Source organism: Helianthus annuus, chromosome 3, assembly GCF_002127325.2.
Source record: "Helianthus annuus cultivar XRQ/B chromosome 3, HanXRQr2.0-SUNRISE, whole genome shotgun sequence".
Lineage (NCBI taxonomy): Eukaryota > Viridiplantae > Streptophyta > Magnoliopsida > Asterales > Asteraceae > Helianthus > Helianthus annuus.
In genome coordinates, this window is record NC_035435.2 from 121,080,833 (window position 1) to 121,100,470 (window position 19,638).

Consider the following 19,638-nt stretch of genomic DNA (forward strand, 5'->3'; position numbering starts at 1 on the left):
AATGTTTATAAGCTACATGGATGGCCAATCACTATTGGTTCTGATAGGGATTATACATTTCTGAGTACATTTTAGCATGAATTTACCACATAGATTGCAGGGCATTTCATTAGTTATGTCTGTCACACCCGCTCGTAGGCGGAAGTACGAGGTATGATCTTGTTGAATAATCATTGCATACAATGAAGTAAACATGCTATATGCATAAAATAAGTACGATGTCCATCCATACGATTAATTTAAATAAAGATACAAGTCATAAGTTTTGTACACGAAACACAATTCCCAAAAGTTATGTGTTTAACGAAAGACTTGTTCACAAAATATAGTTTTACAAATCAAGGCTTTGTATAACTAAGGTTGTTAACATATGTGTGGAAACAAACTTGAGGTGCGTGGTTATCTCTTGTTGAATGATATAACTATCAAGTCCACTCCTTTTCAAGCTCTCTATGGTTACCCACCCCATATCCATGTTCCTTATGTTCATAGGGACACTACAATTGCAACCTTAGATGAAATTGTGTTGTAAGGACGAGGCTATAGCTATTTTAAGGAACACCTTGAATTTGGTTTAAAAAAAAAAACAGATTGAAGCAGTTGGCCAACAAATGTAGAAGTAACTGATAGGGTCTTTACTGAATGAGAGGTCATGAGTTTATCTTAAACTGATAGAAATGCACCTCTCTGAGGACATGGTCTAAGATAAGAGTTCGTGGAGACGTAGGATTAAGGTTAAGGATTTTATGTGGTCGTGTGTTGTTATAAGGGGCTTAGATTTACCTACACTTTAGGTCGTCTTTGAGTGTAATTGTCTTACCACATGTATAAAAATATGTTGTTTTATGATGCTATACTTACCTCCGCTTGCTTTACTGTGTTATGCTTCCACAACTTGTTTTGTCTTTGGTAGCTTTCAAGTACCCTTTTAGTGTTGGTTGTTATAGAGTTCGGAAACAACATCTTTATCCTTAAGGATAAGAGGTAAGGTATGCCTACAATCTACATCTCACCCTCCCCAGATCCTACCATTAGCTTTGCTATTTGCGAAATTTACTGGGTACGACTGTTGTAGATTTTTATTAAAGTTAGCTATGAGACTCAAGATCAGGAATAAAAGGGAAAATATAAGCACCAATAATAAAAGAGAAAATACAAGCACCAATACCGAAAGATGTGGCTTGTAACATATCAAACATTTAAAGATAAGAATTTATTAGACATATAGAGGGCAGCTCATGCTAATATCATGGGTTTGAAAAGGAATAGGAATTGTGCACATCAAGTGCATGATTGACGCATGGTTTAATCTTGTTATGTATGGGGAATCAACCTTACTTTCTGAAGTCGACATCAAGCATGATCATCCTTGAACTTTCCAGATTCAATCAGGAAAATGTAAACATATTTTCAATAAGTAAAGTTGTTCTTAAGTTATACATACTAACACAATAGTATAACCTTAATCAACACTTAAAAACTTGGATTTATGCAGATAAGAGAAACAAATCTTCTCATCAGTTGAAAATTAAATGAAAGACCTTTCATGAGGGTATGACAAAAATAGCAGAAAAAAACCATAAACCGTATTGACCACATTCAAGCTTTCATCATACTACCCAAAACAAACATTGTTTCATCAAATTTATATGAATAATGTCATTCACCACTTCGGCTCGACTGGATTATTCTCGGGCTGAACACGAAACCAAGAATCTATCTTTCACAAAGACATGTAATATAGCTTCCTAAAATTCATATAAAAACAACTCAAAAACTTTTCAAATCTCACAAACACAACTCTTCAGAATTTGCAGTAGTAAAACAACAAATTTAAAAAAGTAATAATAAAGGCATAAAGCAGTGCATCACCTCCTCAAATTACACTCCTTTTTGGCAACTCTTCTGGTTTATAAAAAAATATCAAACAAACAAACAAAAACTCAGAAACCAGCGGTGGTTGAATCTGGTGATCCAGAGGGTCCTTTACTAGTTTTGCTAATAATCCCCTTTCCAAAAAATTCAGCAATTACCGAAAATCCATCTTTTGAACTCTTGACTTGATTAAAGAACTGATCTTGATTCTTGGAGTTTTGTTCCAAGTTTCTTTTCATTTCTAGAACGGATCTGTACTCAGGGGCACATTCGGGACATTCTTTTTCATTGTCACCAAGACAACGTTGATGGAACGAATGCATACACATAAAGTGGACAGCTGGCAGGTCGAGCGTGAAAGTGCAAGCAGTACACTTGCTTAGTTGAAAGATTCTGGCGTTTGTCCTCAAATCCTGGATTTCTTTTCTCATTGTCGATGTTTCTTCCTGTATGATTGAAGATATTGATTAGATATAAACTATGATTTTTTTGTTCGAGTAAAATGCCATTTTCGTCCCTGAGGTTTGGCCAGTTTTGTGACTTTCGTCCAAAGGTTTGTTTTTCCGCATCTGGAGCCAAAAGGTTTGAAATCTTGCCATTTTCATCCGGCTCGTTAACTCCATCCAATTTTTTCCGTTAAGTCCGGGGTATTTCCGTCTTTTTTGTTAACTTAAAGGGCAATTTGGTCCTTTTCAGAGGTATTCGGTTTTTACATAAAGTGAAAAAGTCCGAATTGCCATTTCAGTTAGCAAGAAAAGACGAAAATACCCCTGACTTAACGGAGAAAAATGGATGGAGTTAACGAGCCGGATGAAAATGGCAAGAATTTTAACCTTTTGGATCTAAATGCGAGGAAACAAACCTTTGGACGAAAGTCGCAAAACTGGCCAAACCTCAGGGACGAAAATGGCATTTTACTCTTTTATTTATATGCAACGTTTCATATCATAAGCAAACTCGTGTTTTTATCTATTAAAAGAAGATATGATATCTAAAAAGACCGCTAACATTCGAGTTAATTGCATAAAAAGGTACTAGACTTTGGTCAAAGTTCAATTTTGGTCAAATGCACTGATTCATCATCCTGCCGTATCAGCATTTTGAAATGAAATCTTTAGAGAACTTAAAAGCTAACCTGGTACTTATCAATCATCCGACGATCCTCTTCGATAAGTTTTGACTCATGTTCCAGTTTTCTAGATATATAATCTTTAATAACAGAGAGGCTTAAAAACGGATTTGACGAAAGCGTCTGTAACACCATAATCGGAGGCAAAATATCATCTCGCTCTATATAAGTCAAAACTTCCCGCACTTCCTTAGAGCAATCTTCCCCGAGTTCACCGAAATACTTCAACAAATCGGCCCAGAGTGTGGGGTCACCTCCGGTCCCCGAGTCCCCTAATCTCTTACAACAAGCAATCAACCCAACATGATCATGTGCACGCATGTAACAAGCGATCACTTCTTTATAAAGCTTCAACTTTTCGTACAGATATAAGAGCCCTTCTTTGAAGGCGTTCATCTCACATAAGATTATAGCCAGATCAACGTCATACAACGGTTGTTCTTGATCCGACGGCCATGCACGTTTCAGCAACTCAAGCCCTTTTTCGAGTCGTTGTTTATGATCGTTCTCGGTTTTTTCATCTTTATGTTCTTGAGGTAATTTCCCATTCGAAGTACCATTACCATTCTCGTTAATAGTAGCTTGTGATTGAGACATTAACGGGAAGCTCAAGTCGGTGGATAAATATAGCTCTAACAATGTGTTATGAATTTCCACTTGAGCCGGTGAGTCTTTGACTTTATTTATATACTTTTCGAGAAAAATCATAAGTGATCGTGGATGATGAATGAAAATATTGAGAAAATCAACAGGAGACGGTAACATATACGCATATGTACCTTCCTCGGTGCAAAGTTTCATTAAAATTTCGATTGTTTCGGTGGGCTTATGCTCGATTAACAATTTACCGTACTCTTTGACCGTCACACCGGCTTGACCTTGGTCAAGGCTAGATATATACTGCAACGCCTCGTCGTAATTTCCCAAATCTTCAAGCAAAATCTTTAAATACCACTCATGTCTCCCAGATTTTTTAGCGACATACATCGCATGCTCGTGATAATTCGCAGCTCGACAAACCCTAATTGCGGTTTCCACATCGAATTTATGCTCCCCGACGCCATCCTCGCTTTTGATGAAAACGTTCAACTTGTCTACATCTTTCAGCTTCGTATAACAGTTTAAGAGAAGGGTAGTGTGGTCTTTTGACCCAAGACCTTTCTCGTGTAAATTCTCCAAGTAGTTAGTAAGATTGTAGATCCTCTGTGCATCTAGAAACTTCTGGATCACATATGAAGGTTCTAGATGACCAATCGTGTGAATGTACTGAGCCATAGCCTCATCAAAATCCTGTTTGCTGTATAAATGATCACCGTACTTTCGTAAAACTTCAGCGGTTGCAGCTGCGTCAGCTTGTTGACTTTGAACGAGATTTATCGCTACCGTATAAAGATTCTTTTTAAAAAGCATATCTAACTTGCTTTCCATATCTTTCTCGCCAATACACAGAGCAGATTTATCCTTCATTATAAGCAGTATGCTTCCCCATTCGCATAACATGTGGGAAACTTCTTTGACCACGATTGAATGTGCGATTAAGCGGTTTTTCAAATCGTAGATATTGAAGGTGTTGCTGCCATTTCGTTGGTCTGCGATAACGCATAATAAATATCCACGAAACCAACCGAGAAACTTCTTATCTCCTTCGAAAGCCCAACATGGACCTCTACCGTCAACTGTGTAGAAATAAACAGCCTCAGGTCGACCAATGATAAGCTCCTGATAACGAAAAACAATAAATAACAAATATAAAAAAAGTTAAGTTCGGTTTCGTCCCTGAGGTTTGTCCATTTTGACTACTTGAGTACGAATCCCAAATTTTTATCCCTAAGGTTTGGCCAGTTTTGCGAGTTTCGTCCAAAGGTTTGTTTTTTCGCATCCGAATCCAAAAGGTTTGAAATCTTGCCATTTTCATCCGGCTCGTTAACTCCATCCATTTTCCCCGTTAAGTCAAGGGTATTTTCGTCTTTTTTGTTAACTTAAAGGGCAATTTGGTCTTTTTCACTTTATGTACAAGCATTTAGCATAATGTACAAGTACAAACAAAGTAGGTAAAAAGACGGAAATACCCCTGACTTAACAGAGAAAAATGGATGGAGCTAACGAGCCGGATGAAAATGACAAGATTCCAAACCTTTTGGATCCAGATGCGGAAAAACAAACCATTGGATGAAAGTTGCAAAACTGGCCAAACCTCAGGGACGAAAATGGCATTTACTCCAAATTCTTAACATATCGTGGCTTGTCGTTTCAAAAGATTAACCATTTTCGTACTCAAGCAACAAGGGTACTTTGGTCATTTACTAGAAGTAACAGAAAAAATCTAACATAGCTTGCAAAAAGGACGAAAATGATTTAAACTTTTGAAACGACAAGCAACAATATGTTAAAATTTTGGGTTTCGTACTCAAGTAGTTAAACCGGACAAACCGTAAGGGACGAAAACGAAAATTAATTATATAAAAAATTAGAAAAAAGAATCAGGGCAAGATGGTGATACCAGACGGTCATTCATTGCAACACTGTTAGCATTAGATCCTATTTGATCGAGGGTTTGCCGGCTAGCGGGTTGAGTTTGCAAGTTAAACAAGCTTACAGAAGTTGGAGTAACTGCAAATAACTGAAATGCTTTCCCATCAACACGAAAACCCATTCCAGTTATAGAACATTGAGTTTTATCTTGACGGTTTTCCACTTGAAGCATGAACCGTTTGATGCGTTCACGTGCAATATCCCCTTGAATGCAATAAATGCAGCCATTGTCTAGTCCAATAGCTATTAGTAATATTGGTGGAGCTTCTTCTAGAACTAGAAATGATGTAATCTGCAGAAATATAAGTATTCTAAAATATATAATAACCTTTACAAGAAAAAATAACGGAAGTTTAGAATGGAAACCTTTGCTTCTGGGAACTGGTTGGTGAATATTCGTAATATCTGGATACAATCGGGAATTGATGTGCTTGGACCCTCGGGTTGAGTTTTATCAAGGTCGAAAACCTTGAGGCACACAGATGATAACTGTGGAGATATTTGTTCATCTTCTCCGACAGTTAGTAGGAAGTTTCTTTGCTGGTTTATTTAGAACAAAAAGGGAATTAAATTAAATTAAATTAAATTAAATTAAGGTTTCAATCACAAAGGAATGAACAATCAAAATACTCTGAAAAAAAAGAAGCTTCATAAATTACACATAACAGAATATTACAAAACATACAAAAGAAGCTTCATTTATTTGGTGCACTGCCACTCCTATGGAGTTTCTATCAAATTAAAACTGAACTACCTATGGTTCTTACATTGTAAACCATGCCCTACAGAATCTAACTTTAGTATTTTATCACTCCCAAGATGTGTTTTTGTCATCTTTTTTCCTTATGAGATGAAAGGTCAAAAGTCCACGTAGGAATTAAAAAAAAAAGAATAACATGTCGGATGAATCTCAAAGTATTTTATATCCGTCTGGTTTGCATTCAACATTCAATACAAAAAAAAAGATGGATGCCACCATTGGGCGTCCTCAACCAACCGGTATCACGGGCCACAGCCAACATCAGCGAGGTAAATCACATTCAATATCAATACAGGAACTAAATTTGAAACCCACCATCTCTGGCAGTTTTGAACTAAATTTAAAACCTAGGGGCCTTGTCTCCAAACAAAACTCCCTTATCATTTCCAGTTTTCCTTTGTCTCTCACTCATCCCAAAATTCCCAATCCAAACACACTCTATTTATAAAGATGGTATCCACTAGTCCCTATATAAATCTATATGAAACATAATCTTCTTTTTGCCCAAGTTATGCTAAATCAGCATGATCTATCACAGATACTGATGTATATCAGAGTACGCAACGGCTAGAATTCTTAGAATTCGAATGAATGGTTAAGCAACGGTCGAATGGGATACAGAAACACCACCCGATTCAAACCGAAGAGAGTCCTAAATTTGAGTATAGGATACAGAAAAATCACCACCTAAACTCAAGTTTCAGTTCCAAAGAACACCACCCAAGTTGCTACCTTGGACTAGCAATGGAAAATTGAAAAACCTGTTTACTCGTAGAGAAGAAAGCACAGCAAAAAATTTGAGTCATAAACACCACCATTCATTGATCAAAACGACTAGTACATATAAGAACAAATCCTACCCACGTCCTAATTCTAGGGAACAGGAAAAACTAAAGTACGACTTAAAAAGTATAAAAAGCAACTAGCCAAAGCTTAATGAAAATGAATAAAATTAATACTAAAATGAGAGGATAACCCACACATGGTGGCGACGTGGGTGCTGGCATAGTTGTTAATGGCGAATAGTGACATGGTACCTATATGCTACATAGCGAATGACGATAAATAGCGGTCGCTATTTTATAAATAGAGGGCACTATTTTATTAATAGTGATACACTAGAAAAAAAAATTATATGTATATTATATTAAAATACCCTGGTATATAGGCTATTTTACATGTATATTTAATAAAAACCTAAAATCCAGCTATTTTATAGCTATATTTAATCGCTATTTATATTTAAAAAATAAACTGAAATCCTGCTATTTATGGACATACCCTGTAGCGATCTTCGACCTATACGCTACGTTATTCGCTATAGCGACCACAGCAACCGCTATTGAGTATTGACAGTACTAGATGTACCAAGAGTTCTGAATTCTTCAACCTCCCCCATGGGGCTCCATCCCAATTTGAGCCCAACGCCCAGTGGCCCATTCGTTGTCCCATATATGGATGCTGACCCAGGCCCAAGGAAATGAACAACTAACTTGTTTAAAATGTTTTGGTTGTCCTTACCACTATCATCCACTCCATCTTTGAGAAAGTTTGCCCTCAAACTTGATGGGGTAGCTTCAAATTTATATAATGGAGACCTGCCAAAATAAAATGCTACAAGAGCTTGCTGATAACGGTTATGGGCTGATAGAGGTAGTAAGGTAATCCTTTTGCCCTCTTTGAGAAATGAATAAGTATTCTGATGTTCATCATGCATGCCCCGTCTGTCAAATAACCAAGGCCGGCCCAATAATATGTGGCATGCATCCATGGGTAGGATGTCACACTAAGCCTCGTCTTTGTATTCCTGTCCGATGGCGGATGACAGTAGAACCCGTATGCTAATTCGAACAGCTTTACCTTGGTTAAGCCATTGGAGGTCATAAGGTGAGGGATAGGTTCTGTGGCCAGGTTCAGCTTTGTGATCATGGACTGCGAAGCCACGTTAGTGCAGCTGCCACCATCAATGACCATTGAACACACCTTGTTCCGTATAGTGCATCATCGGGTTAGAAACAGAGCCTCACGTTGTAAGTTGTCATTGTTAGCAATGGTCTCATTCATTCATAAACACACACTGAATGGTACATCCAGTACACCTCATGTTTCATCACTGCCATCCTCCGATCCGCCAATTTTGAAGACTGTTGAGTGTTGACGTACCCGACGCCTGATGGTTCTGGTACTACTTCAAAGCATACAAGGCGTTATTTTCATTGTCAGGGATTAGGCCATGTCGCATCAGAGTGCCCCAACAAAAGAGTTTTTACATTAACTGAGAACTGAGTTTAAAGCATTGATCACAGATACCTTAAGAAAATACGGTACCAGATCAAAATTAAGACCCCTATTTCATGCTATGTAAAGCGATAAAATTTGCGTCAAGATTAAAAATATGAAACAATGCATGGGGAATACTATGCAAAACCTTTGTCACCATCATACAAGTGTTAGCTCATTTTTCTTTGCAACACTACGTCACTACCCTAAATCCTAACCATAGTTGCCAAAAGGCCACCAAGTCAGCCTCAATACAGTAAAGTATACTTCTCAAGTCTCAACCATGTCACAATAAAGTTTTTTACTTTAACCTTATGATACAAAAATAGAGGTAGCAAAAAGAGAAGTCAATATGTTAGATAACACACTTTTGTTCCACTTATAAATAAAAATAAAAACTTCATTAATTACACATAATTCTTCTAAATCCAAGCTTATGTTTCTCCTAATTCTTCTAAATCTATTGTTGTCCTCTTGATGCTTTTCTATAACAGTTGACTCTCGGGATCAATAGAGCAAGGAAATGACTACAACTTCACACCTTATTTCTTAATCTTAAACTCAATTCCCCTAAAACTAATGTCACACCATATACCAAAACCTAAAACAATTAAACTATTGCTACAATAATATCAAAATCATGAACCAGAAAGTAAACCTTAAGCTGTTGAAGAAACAGAACAGAGGAAGTGTGAGCTTGGAATCCATAACTGAACTTAAACCCTCGATCCAGTAAACTAACGGTCCCGTCTTCGCATCCGACCGCGATTTTCCCCCGTCCGCTCGAACAACACTCGATTCGTCCGGTGACTTCTTCCGGTACCAGACCTTTTCCGGCGTATTTCTCCTCGAAGAACTCGAATTTCCTCCATTGATACATGATGTTGATGTTGTTCAATTTGTTTGTTCTATGCAGTTGTCGTCGTCATCATCGTTATTGTTTCAATCTGTAGATACAGATATACAATAATTGATGAATATATGATCGATTGATGGGGAAATTGAAATTGAAAAGTAGAGAGAGAGAGAGAGAGAGGGGACGTGTTTGTTTGTTTTGTTGTTGTTGGATGTTAATATCCGTTTAATCAATCCGGTAACTAAAAGAACCCTAATTAGATGTCAGATTTGGGGATTTTATTTCGATTAGGCAGTGTATCGAAAGTAGCGATCCCAAAAATGCTCAAAACTGGGTATTGATACCAGTACCACAACGAGCTCGGTGTGATATTTAAAGGTAAACATTGGCACCGTATCAACTCGAAAGTATCGATCCTAAAAACATCAAAAAGTGGATACTGAAAACGATTCAGTACTTCGATTTCGGTAATTGGTACATTTCATCCCTAGTGTTGACATAATAATAATCTAATCTAATGTAATCTAACCTATAATAAAAGACTCCAAATAATGTCGGCATTCTCTCCTTCAACCTCATAAATTCATAAATTAGTTGATTGTGCTTCTTCAAATTATATTACGTCACAATATATACATCTAATCTAATCTAATATAAATATTAATAAACGAGTCTATTTAATGCTACATGGCATTCTCTCCTTCAACCCCACACTTTTTATTTATATTTTTTTATACAAACAATTTATCTTTTTTTTTTAAGTTGTAACTCTTATAAAATCTCAACAAATCTAAAAAGATAAATATAAACCTAAAACAAAATAGATGTAAATAAAATTAGATAGAGATTATAGTAACTATATAATCGATTTACTCTCAATATCAATATCATTCAATTCCATAGATGGTTTGCTTTTTTTTTCTTTTTCAATAATAATACAAATACAAAATATTATTAAAACTAAAACAACTAAACGTGGAAAGTGAAAAGGTTTTCTTACTTTTAGTTACCTTATATATATTTTTTTCCAAATTGTTTGATACATTATCATGTTAATCATTTTTACAAATAATGATATTTTTATTGTTCATGCTAAAAAATAATATTTAACAATAATATTTTCTTTATACATATTATTAAAGGCTGGAGTTAGCTATAAAATTCATTTTTTCTACAAAGTGTAAAAGTTATAAAACACCATAATGCTAATCGTAAAACACACCCATAACACACAAATAACAAAGTGAAGATTACTAAAACACCATATTTGCGGGTTTTGTATTGTGTTTTGGATGATAAAGATTTGATATTGAATGAGTAACATTAGTGTGTTGTACGTTGATTATCATGTTATGTTTTATATTCATAGTTATTGATGTCTGTCGTTAAGGACATGCAAAAATCAACTAACTCTATAGCTAGGGTAAGTCGGATATCGAACCAGAGGAGGATTGTGGAAAGTGTTGTAATGAAAAGTTTCAATTAACTACTACAAAATTAGAAAATCGGTTTGTTTGATTTAGAGAAATAGCTAAATTAACGAATAAAAATTGTGTTTTAAATCAATGGAAGAAAAGATGGTTCCTCCAGATTTCAGGTTTTCCAGTTAACTTCAACTATGTGTTTAATCGTTACCTACATAGACATAGGTGGACTAACCTAATCAACTAATTGTGATAACCAAAGACTAAGTACTCCGGTCAATACATAACGGGAGGTTATCTAGTGGTTACCAATCACAATTACCAACCCTAATCCCATAACAAATATATCCCAATTACTAGAACTCTCGGGAACTGAATGATCAAAGACTAAGGTTAAGCAAATGCAATCGATTACAATTAATCAACTAAATCACAAGTGAAAAGCATCGAATGCTTAGATCACTGAGTCAAACGATTGTCACCAAACACATAAAATTAGTTAACTTACAAAAACCCTTCATCCGAAGGAAACCATAAAGGACTAGCCACTCATGATGATGGGCTGATCCCTGCTTGAATGCGTGAACTCCCTCACGGCCGTCTGCCGTCCACCCAGTCGAGATATGATGATAGATATATTTGTTGTTTACTTGTGGACCAGGCCTCTCACCAACCCTCACGTGCCCCCTATGTCAGCCGCAATGTGATGATGATTTGTTTAGTTAATCGGCCCACTAATAAAACAAAGACCAAAAGTCTGCCGTGATGATTTAATATTGTTGATTGATTCTTCACATGTGCCGCCAATCAAGTCCAAAGCCCACTATTGTTTTTCTTTCAATCTCGGCCCAAGTGTTATCCTTCCTCCAATTAATATGTATGCATTCAAAGTCTATGTCAAAGACTTCCCACAAGCCGCCAATCTCTATTTTTTCTATCAATGATGATGTCATGTATGATGATGACCTCCTCTCACGTGAATTCAATAAATACCGCCCACTAATGTTGTCAAATCCCCCCTCAATATTCACCTCCTTGCAGCCAAAACCTTCAATTCATGATGATATGATTGTTGACTTTTTCAAACCTTGTATGTCGGCTCCACTTGTATGCATGCATGTATATTTAGATGTTGGGATGATTGATGGAATCTGCCTATAATGTCGTGATGATGATTGATGATGTATGTTGCTTCCCTCTAAATGGCGGCCTACTCCTCTTTTCTTTTATTAAATTCCTTTTTTCAACCGTAGCTTACGTTTTTAATTTTCTGCTTCCTTTTTGTTTCAGCCATTGTATGAACCGGAGGTTACACCATTGGTTCCGTAACCTCTGAACTTTAATGTTTCTTGTTTCTTGTGTTTTTGAGCTATCTTTCGACCCGAACAAGTTTCGTTTAACATGATATCTCTTTTCAAATCGTCGGTGCTTGTTCCGTTTTATCATTAAACCCTCTAATCTGCGCCATATTACGCGTTTTACCTGTAAAACCACAAACCTTCGTAGTGAACATATTTCAAGCGTATAATCACGTAAACGACAATAAATGACACAAATTACGCACGTTAACACTCGGGTTTCACACCCTCCATCAGTTATACGATGGTGTGTTTCAAGTTTTAATGAAATGTTAGGGTTTAGATGTTGTGTTCTAGTGATTTTCACTCTGTTATTTGTGGTTTTGAGTGTGTTTTATGGCTGAAATTGTGGTGTTTTATGTAACACCCCGTGTTTTCGAATGTCAAAGTCAAAGTCAAAGTCCAAGTCAACTTTGACTTCTTTGACTGTTAATGTTTCTTTTTACTTTTTGTATTATGTGGAGTAAATGTTGTCTAAATGAAATGATTGAATGTTTAATCAATGCGACCGATTTACGACTGTGAATAGTAGGAAGTAACAATGCGATAAAGTTAATCAATCGATAATCAAGTTAATCAAATCAATCATCGAACTCGAACCTCGAATTATGCGAATTTTGGTATTGCTATATGTGTGTATGTGCCTTATGTGTTACTTGTGCATGTTTACTTTATGTTTTATGTGGTGTTCAATCGAATCAATCGAAACTCGAATCGAAACTCGAATCGAAACTCGAATCGAAACTCGAAAAGCAATCAAACTCAATCGAAACCGACATCGACACGTGACTTATAGATGATTGTATGTTAGATATAGTAGTTGGGACTGAAAGTAATTTGACTAGGAACTCTATCGTATTCGTATCATCGTCCATCGAAATCAAAATATCAAAATTCGTCGCGAAACACTCAAGAAGGTGTTCCTGATCGAACAGGAATCACCAATCAAACAGGCTAGCCGATCGAACATGCTGTTCGATCGAGCAGCCCAGCCGATCAGAGGTCCTGGCCGATCGGCTGACACTTTCCTCTTTTGGAGCCTATAAATAGCCCTGTCATTGTCACTCTTACTACTTTTGGAAAGCTCTGACCGAACCAGCCCTTATTCTTCACCTTTTCTCATATTTCTCTCAACTCCGGTAAGTTTTCACTCTAATTCTTGTACGTTTTTTATCATTACACGATTCTACACCTTTCTATCTTTCAAAACTTGATTTCTAACCGTGAAATCACCAAGATCTAAGTGTTCTTGGGTGATGTCATACATTGTTCTTGAAGAACATCATACTTTGGCCTCATTCAGCCGTGAATAGCTTAGATCTGACCGATTTCCACATAAACAAACTAGGATTTGTAAGAATCTTAACATTTCGTGGAAGGATTTCCAACTCTTTTACACTCAAAACCTTAAAACCGATAGAAACGGAGCTCGAACCAACTAGCTAATCATTCTAACAGTCTAGAGGTTCAAGGTTCGGATTCTATCTACGAGGTTCACCGATTTCGGGTTAAACATCAAACTACCGTTCCGAACAAGTTCACCGGCCGGACTTGGGTGATTCCTGTCCGAACCGGTGAAGCAAGTAAGAACCCACGTTCTACGGTTTAACTCGCTGTCAAGATACCTTAAAATCATGACAAACAACCAAAACAGCCAAGTGTTAGACGAAAGGCCGACTAGGTCAGAAAAGCTGGCCTAACGGCTAGGCTGTTCGAACGAACAGCCCAGCCGAACGAACATACCAGCCGATTGGCTAGCACATGGTCCCACACTTTTCAAAACTTCATGAAGTATGCTATTGACGAAGTGATGTTCGATCGAATATGCTACTCGATTGGTAAACATTACTCTTCGGATCATGAGATATTATGCTTCAACACTTAATCGATTTTGCAACTCGTTCGTGGTATGGAATGCCAGCCGATCGAACAGGCTGTTCGATCGAGTGACATCCTGTTGAGAATTACTTCTGAAGCTCCTAACCGATCGGTTAAGCCGGCCGATCGAACAGGCCGATCGATCGATCGACCTGAAAGGTAAGAACACTTCAGTGTTCTCAAATACTACAACGAAAACTTCAAAAGTTCAAACCATCATACACAAATACATTAGAGGAAGAAACAATCCACTCGAATGGCCCAGCCGATCGAGCCTACCGGCCGATCGAGCAGGACTGTTAGCCGAACGAACAACCCATTCGATCGAGCCTGTTGTTCGATCGACCAGGCTATTCGATCCATTTACACTTGTTAGCATTCCCGCGTTACTCATTATTGTGCTATCCAACTATTCAGGCTAACCCTACTCTTAGCGCTCCCTTCAATCCACAATCAATCACTGTGAGTATACTCGAACCCTTTTTGCTTTAGCACTTTTGGGTCTTACATACGTTACTTATCAAAATCACAATCGAACACACTATTCAAACTATTTGAACGCTAACCGATTGCATGTATTACGTGACTAAATGTATGCTTGTTGTTATGTTTACACGTGGAATGATGTCTACCTGCCTTAGCAACGTAGTACTATAGTTTGTACTCAGCACCCGTTCTCACGGGGGTTGTTAAGGGCAATTACTTGCATGGATTACGGTGGTAATCATGTATTGCGAACTGTCTCGGACAGTCAACCCGCAGTCGTTGGTGTCGATAGGTCCATGTCGATAATTAACATGCATCATTTCCCTCTGTGTACGTGCTGGTTATGCGTAAACTATTCGAACTCTATATGCTATTATTAAACTTGTATGCTCACCTTTACATTTTATGTATTGATATTATTTTAACGTATGTGACAGGTGTTTAGGATACTTGCTTGCTAGGGAAGTGAAGCTAGAATAAAGCTTTAGAGGCCCCCAACAAATAGTTGTCTGTCAGGAACGAGCAACTAGGGCATAGTTGTCTGTAGATCTTGTCAGGCTGGGTCTTTAGGAGCATTTGAACAATATTTATGTTTTGTATTAATTTAAATCTGAGTTGTCGGAACAGAACTACTTGTTTGGATGTTATATGTAATAATGTATTTGTTTATTCGGGATACGGTATGGGACGTATCTTTAACTGAATTATATAGATAGTTGTTATGGAAACTTCTGGACAATCTGTTTCGCTCAGTGCCATGCCCCGATGATTCCGCCATCGGTTGGGGTGTGACATTTTAAGACTTTGTACACTTTGTATGAAAAATGGACTTTGTAGCCCGACCCCACCCTATTATTAGAATAGTAAAAAAAAGAAGAAGAAGAACCTTATAACATGTACGGACACTTATAATTTTAACTTAAGATACTAAAATTAGTAGCAGATTATATAAATAAAGTATATTTTTTTTAATTATATTTGTAATATATTATTTAATACTCATGTTGGTGTAATAAACAAGTGTATTCAACTCGAACAATACACGGGTTTTCTAAATACGTAACATTTTTTTGTTATTAAGTATTGGAGATTACATTTCTCAATTTGTGTAGTGTAATATATGAGATTCTAACATTGTGTGTGTATATATAGCTCATCCAATTTAAAAAAAAAAACATACAAACAATAGTTGTTGTGACTACTGAAACTTGTGAGAAAGTTAATGATGCAGTTTCTTTAACCGATGAATTAAATGCTTTCATATTTATAAATTTGGTAAACATCATACATATTGATCATACACGATACAAAATTTAATTGGGCATTTGAAAAAACGTCTACAATTATCGTTTTATAGTTTAAATATTCATTACTAACTATTTGATTCTTGTATTCAACCATGTAAAATATGGGGTTACAACCTAGTTTATATAATATATTCCTATGATTTAGAGTCTAAATGTGATGTTAGACACATGTTATCATATCGGACAAGAGATTTTATTCACAGGAAGGAACAAAAAGAAAACAACAATGAAGAAGATACAAAAGCATAAAACGTTTAGAAGAAAGAAGAAAAAGTGACAAATTAAAACCTTGGTCTTCAAAATGATCAATGCAATTATATACTTATGCTACAAAACAAATGTGTTTATCCATTTTAAGTTTATGGTATCGGTTTTCAACTATTGTAAGTTTATAAACTGAATATTAAAAGAAATAGAATAAAAGTGTTCGAAACATGAAGTATGGTGATAATCATATTTAAAAATACTTAGAATATAAAAGTAATGAAGATATACGCTCAACTTCTTAAAGAATATTGTGAGAATAAACTACTACTACTAGTGAACTTCATAGAATTTATAATTTCATTTGAGTTACAGGTGAATTCTATAGATTTAGATACTCTCATCTAGAAAACTTATCTTAGCTTTAATAATGGTCTCAACTAAACTAAGGCACTACTTTAGAAAACGTAGGATTTATGTTAGAACTAATTATCCAATTAAATCTGTCTTTGGAAAGTCTGAGATGTTAGAAAGAATAGCCAAGTGGTCAGTAAAACTGAGTGCTTATAACATGAACTTAGGACAACTATAAAGTCTCAAGTTCTAACGGACTTTGTGGTTGATTTCAGTCAGAATCTTGAAAAGGAAGCTAACTTAGAAGTCCAACAATTAGAAAAAGACAAAAAAAAAAATTGGGTATTATATACTAATGGGGCTTCAAATGTTAGAGGAACAAGATTAGGGATCCTACTGAAATCGACACGGGGGATATATTACCCCAGTATATATATTGTAATTTTCAAGTCACTAACAATGAAGCAGAGTAAGAAGCTCTGATTGTAGGTCTACAACTAGCTTAGAAGATACCTTGTCGATTCCCTGTTAATTGCTAATTATTTTAATGGATCTTATGTAGTGAAAGGGGAAAAGTTAGTTCAATATCTTGGGATTGTGAAAACTTTATCTACACAATTAGAAAACATTTAGTATCATGCAGGTTCCTAGATAATAAAATGTTGAAGCTGATGCTTTAGAAAACATGACCTCAACCCTTAGGATCCTGGAAGGAACAAAAATACCCATTCTGCACATCCTGGATCCAGCAATAAAAGCAGTGACTCAGGAAAGAGATGAAGTATCCAACTTAGAACTTCATGATCCTAATGAATAGAAGCTAAAGCTTCTATGATGGACTATTTTTCCAAATGGATAGAAGCTGAAGCTTTTGATCAAGTCAGGGAAAGAGAAGTTATATCATTTATTAAACGCAACATCCTGACTAGGTTTGGAGTTCCTGCAGAGGTTATTTGTGATAATGGATATCAATTTATTGGAAGAAGGACTACAAGTTTTTGTGAAAGTTGGGGAATCAAAATGATTACTTGAACACCAGTGCATCCTCAAGCAAATGGTCAAGCAGAATCCAGTAACAAGATTATTATCAACAAAGTTAAAAAGAAATTGAGACAATGTAAACTGGAACTTTGTAATCAAAATTATTGAGCAAATGGGGTTCCCAAGTGTGTGGTGTTCTTGGATTAAGGGGTCTTGGCCTCGGCGAGATCTTCGGTGCTTGTAAATGGAGCGCCAACATTCGAATTTCAATGTGGCAAAGGTATGCGTCAAAGTGACTCTCTTTCTCCTTTTTTATTTCTAATTGTTATGGAAGCATTGTCTTGTATGTTTGATAAAGCTAGGGAAAATGGAGCGATTCAAGGCATTCAAACCCCAAATAATGGGCCTATCATCTCTCACATTTTGTATGCGGATGATGCCATCATTCTTGGCTAGTGGACGAACGAAAACATTATCAACGTGGTGAGGATTCTTAGGGTTTTCCACATGTGATCGAGGCTGAAAATCAATCTAAAAAAATCTAATTTATATGGCATTGAAGTTAGGATTTTGGATGTGAAAAACAAGGCTAGGATGCTGGGGTGTGTGGCAGGGGTTCCCCCGTTTAAATATCTCGGGCTTATGGTGGGAGCAAATATGAATTGGATCAACAATTGGAAGCCGGTGTACGATATCATTGAAGCGAGACTTTTTTCTTGGAATGCTAACTTGTTGTCCATGGGTGGTCGAATAAGTCCGTGTTAGAAGGCCTTCCAAACTATTATTTTTCACTTTACAAGGCGCCTTCAAAGTTATAAATGACATGGGGAGGATCGGTCGGATCGAGTAAAATGCATTGGGTGGCATGGGATCGGGTTGCTATGTCTAAAGAAGAAGGAGGGCTCGGGCTGAGTAAACTTAAAAATATAAATACCGCGCTGCTTGTTAAGTGGGGTTGATGCTACAAGACGGAGAAAAATCAACCTTGCAAGAAGGTGGTTGAAGCTCTTCACATTAGTAAAGGTAACTGGGATTTTCTTCCTGCTAAAAAGAATATAAAGGGAGTCTGGAATAATATTGTGAAGACGTGTGCGAGAACCACCATTGACGGGACTCCGCTTCGTTCTGTCTTCAAAGGAAAAGTGACGAATGGGAAATATATCTCGTTCTGGTTAGATCCTTGGCTGAAAAATGTGCCTTTGAAGGATGTATACTCAAATTTATTTAAATTAGAGGCGGAAAAAAAGGTGTAGCGTGGAGAACAAGGTTTCAGATAAGAGTAGAGGTATTTTCAGATCGTGGAAGTGGCGAAAAGGACTAGAAAATTTCATAGAAATCACGGAGTTAAACTGGATCACCAGAGCGCTAGATTCGGTCTCCTTAGTTAATCATGATGATCGGTGGAAATGGATTGGTGACTCCTCGGGAGAATTCGTGGTTGGAGCGGTTAAACGGTGTCTTTCTAAGGGGGCTGATCATCGTAATAACTATGTCATGGATTGGTGCAAGTTGGTTCCGCTAAAGTGCAATGCCTTCGTGTGGATAGCCGAAATGAGAAAATTCCTATGGCTCTTGCGTTGAAGAATAGGAATATCGATATCGATGATGTGACATAGGGATGAGCATTTGGTACTGGGTGCTGGTACCGAATTTTCGGTACCGGTACTGGTACGGGTACCCACTTTTTGTCATTTTCGGTATCGGTACCGGTTTGGTACTGTACTGGGAAAATACCGAATTTTACCTTCAAATACCGGTACTGTATCGTACCGAATATTTCGGTACCAGTACCCAGTTTTGGTGAATTTCGGTATCGGTATTTTCAGTACGGTACCAGTACCACGCTCATCCCTTTTGTTACTGGATCGGTTAGAGAGCTTTTAGAACTTCATAATACGGTCGGTCTATCTAATACGACGAAAAAGTTTTCCAAGGGATAGTGAGGGTGGGATGTTGGAGTATTTGGCGTTCGAGAAATAAGCATAGATTTGAAGATAAACAAGTTCGGGTTGAAGATATCTTAAGTGAGACTAAATCTATTGGGTTTATGGATCAAAAGTAGATGTAAATAGAGGTTTTTTTCATGAACCTGTTGGTATAACTTTGTGAATATGTAGTTTGGGACTGCCCCGTTTTATGGGTTGGTTGTTTTCTAAGAAAGTTTAGTTTCAAAAAAAAAAAAAAAAAAAAATCAAATCAAAATCAACATTTCCA

The 19,638-nt window shown here is 36.8% G+C and overlaps 1 protein-coding gene across 2 annotated transcripts; it reads right to left on the minus strand.

The window, feature by feature from the left end:
• Positions 1 to 1,728: 1,728 nt before the first annotated feature.
• Positions 1,729 to 11,523, minus strand: LOC110929590 (vacuolar protein-sorting-associated protein 11 homolog). Of its 2 annotated transcripts, none has more exons than XM_022172746.2 (6): positions 11,365 to 11,523; positions 9,235 to 9,523; positions 5,903 to 6,076; positions 5,505 to 5,828; positions 3,011 to 4,723; positions 1,729 to 2,321 (listed from the first exon to the last, which is right to left on the minus strand). In XM_022172746.2, exons 2-6 carry the CDS (start codon positions 9,454 to 9,456, stop codon positions 1,944 to 1,946), a joined length of 2,811 nt encoding a protein of 936 aa, XP_022028438.1. In that variant the 5' UTR covers positions 9,457 to 9,523; positions 11,365 to 11,523; the 3' UTR covers positions 1,729 to 1,943. The 2 variants fall into 2 exon arrangements, with proteins under 2 accessions (XP_022028438.1, XP_022028439.1); XM_022172747.2 differs by lacking the exon at positions 11,365 to 11,523 and adding an exon at positions 9,618 to 9,750.
• Between the last annotated feature and the right edge of the window lie 8,115 nt (positions 11,524 to 19,638).

Coding starts and splice junctions, on each gene's coding strand:
- LOC110929590 (XM_022172746.2), bottom strand. CDS start 9,456: ATGTATCAATGGAGGAAATTCGAGTTCTTCGAGGAGAAATACGCCGGA. Junction 5,829..5,902: donor ACCAGTTCCCAGAAGCAAAG/GTTTCCATTCTA, acceptor ATATTTCTGCAG/ATTACATCATTTCTAGTTCT. Junction 4,724..5,504: donor TTGCAATGAATGACCGTCTG/GTATCACCATCT, acceptor TTTCGTTATCAG/GAGCTTATCATTGGTCGACC.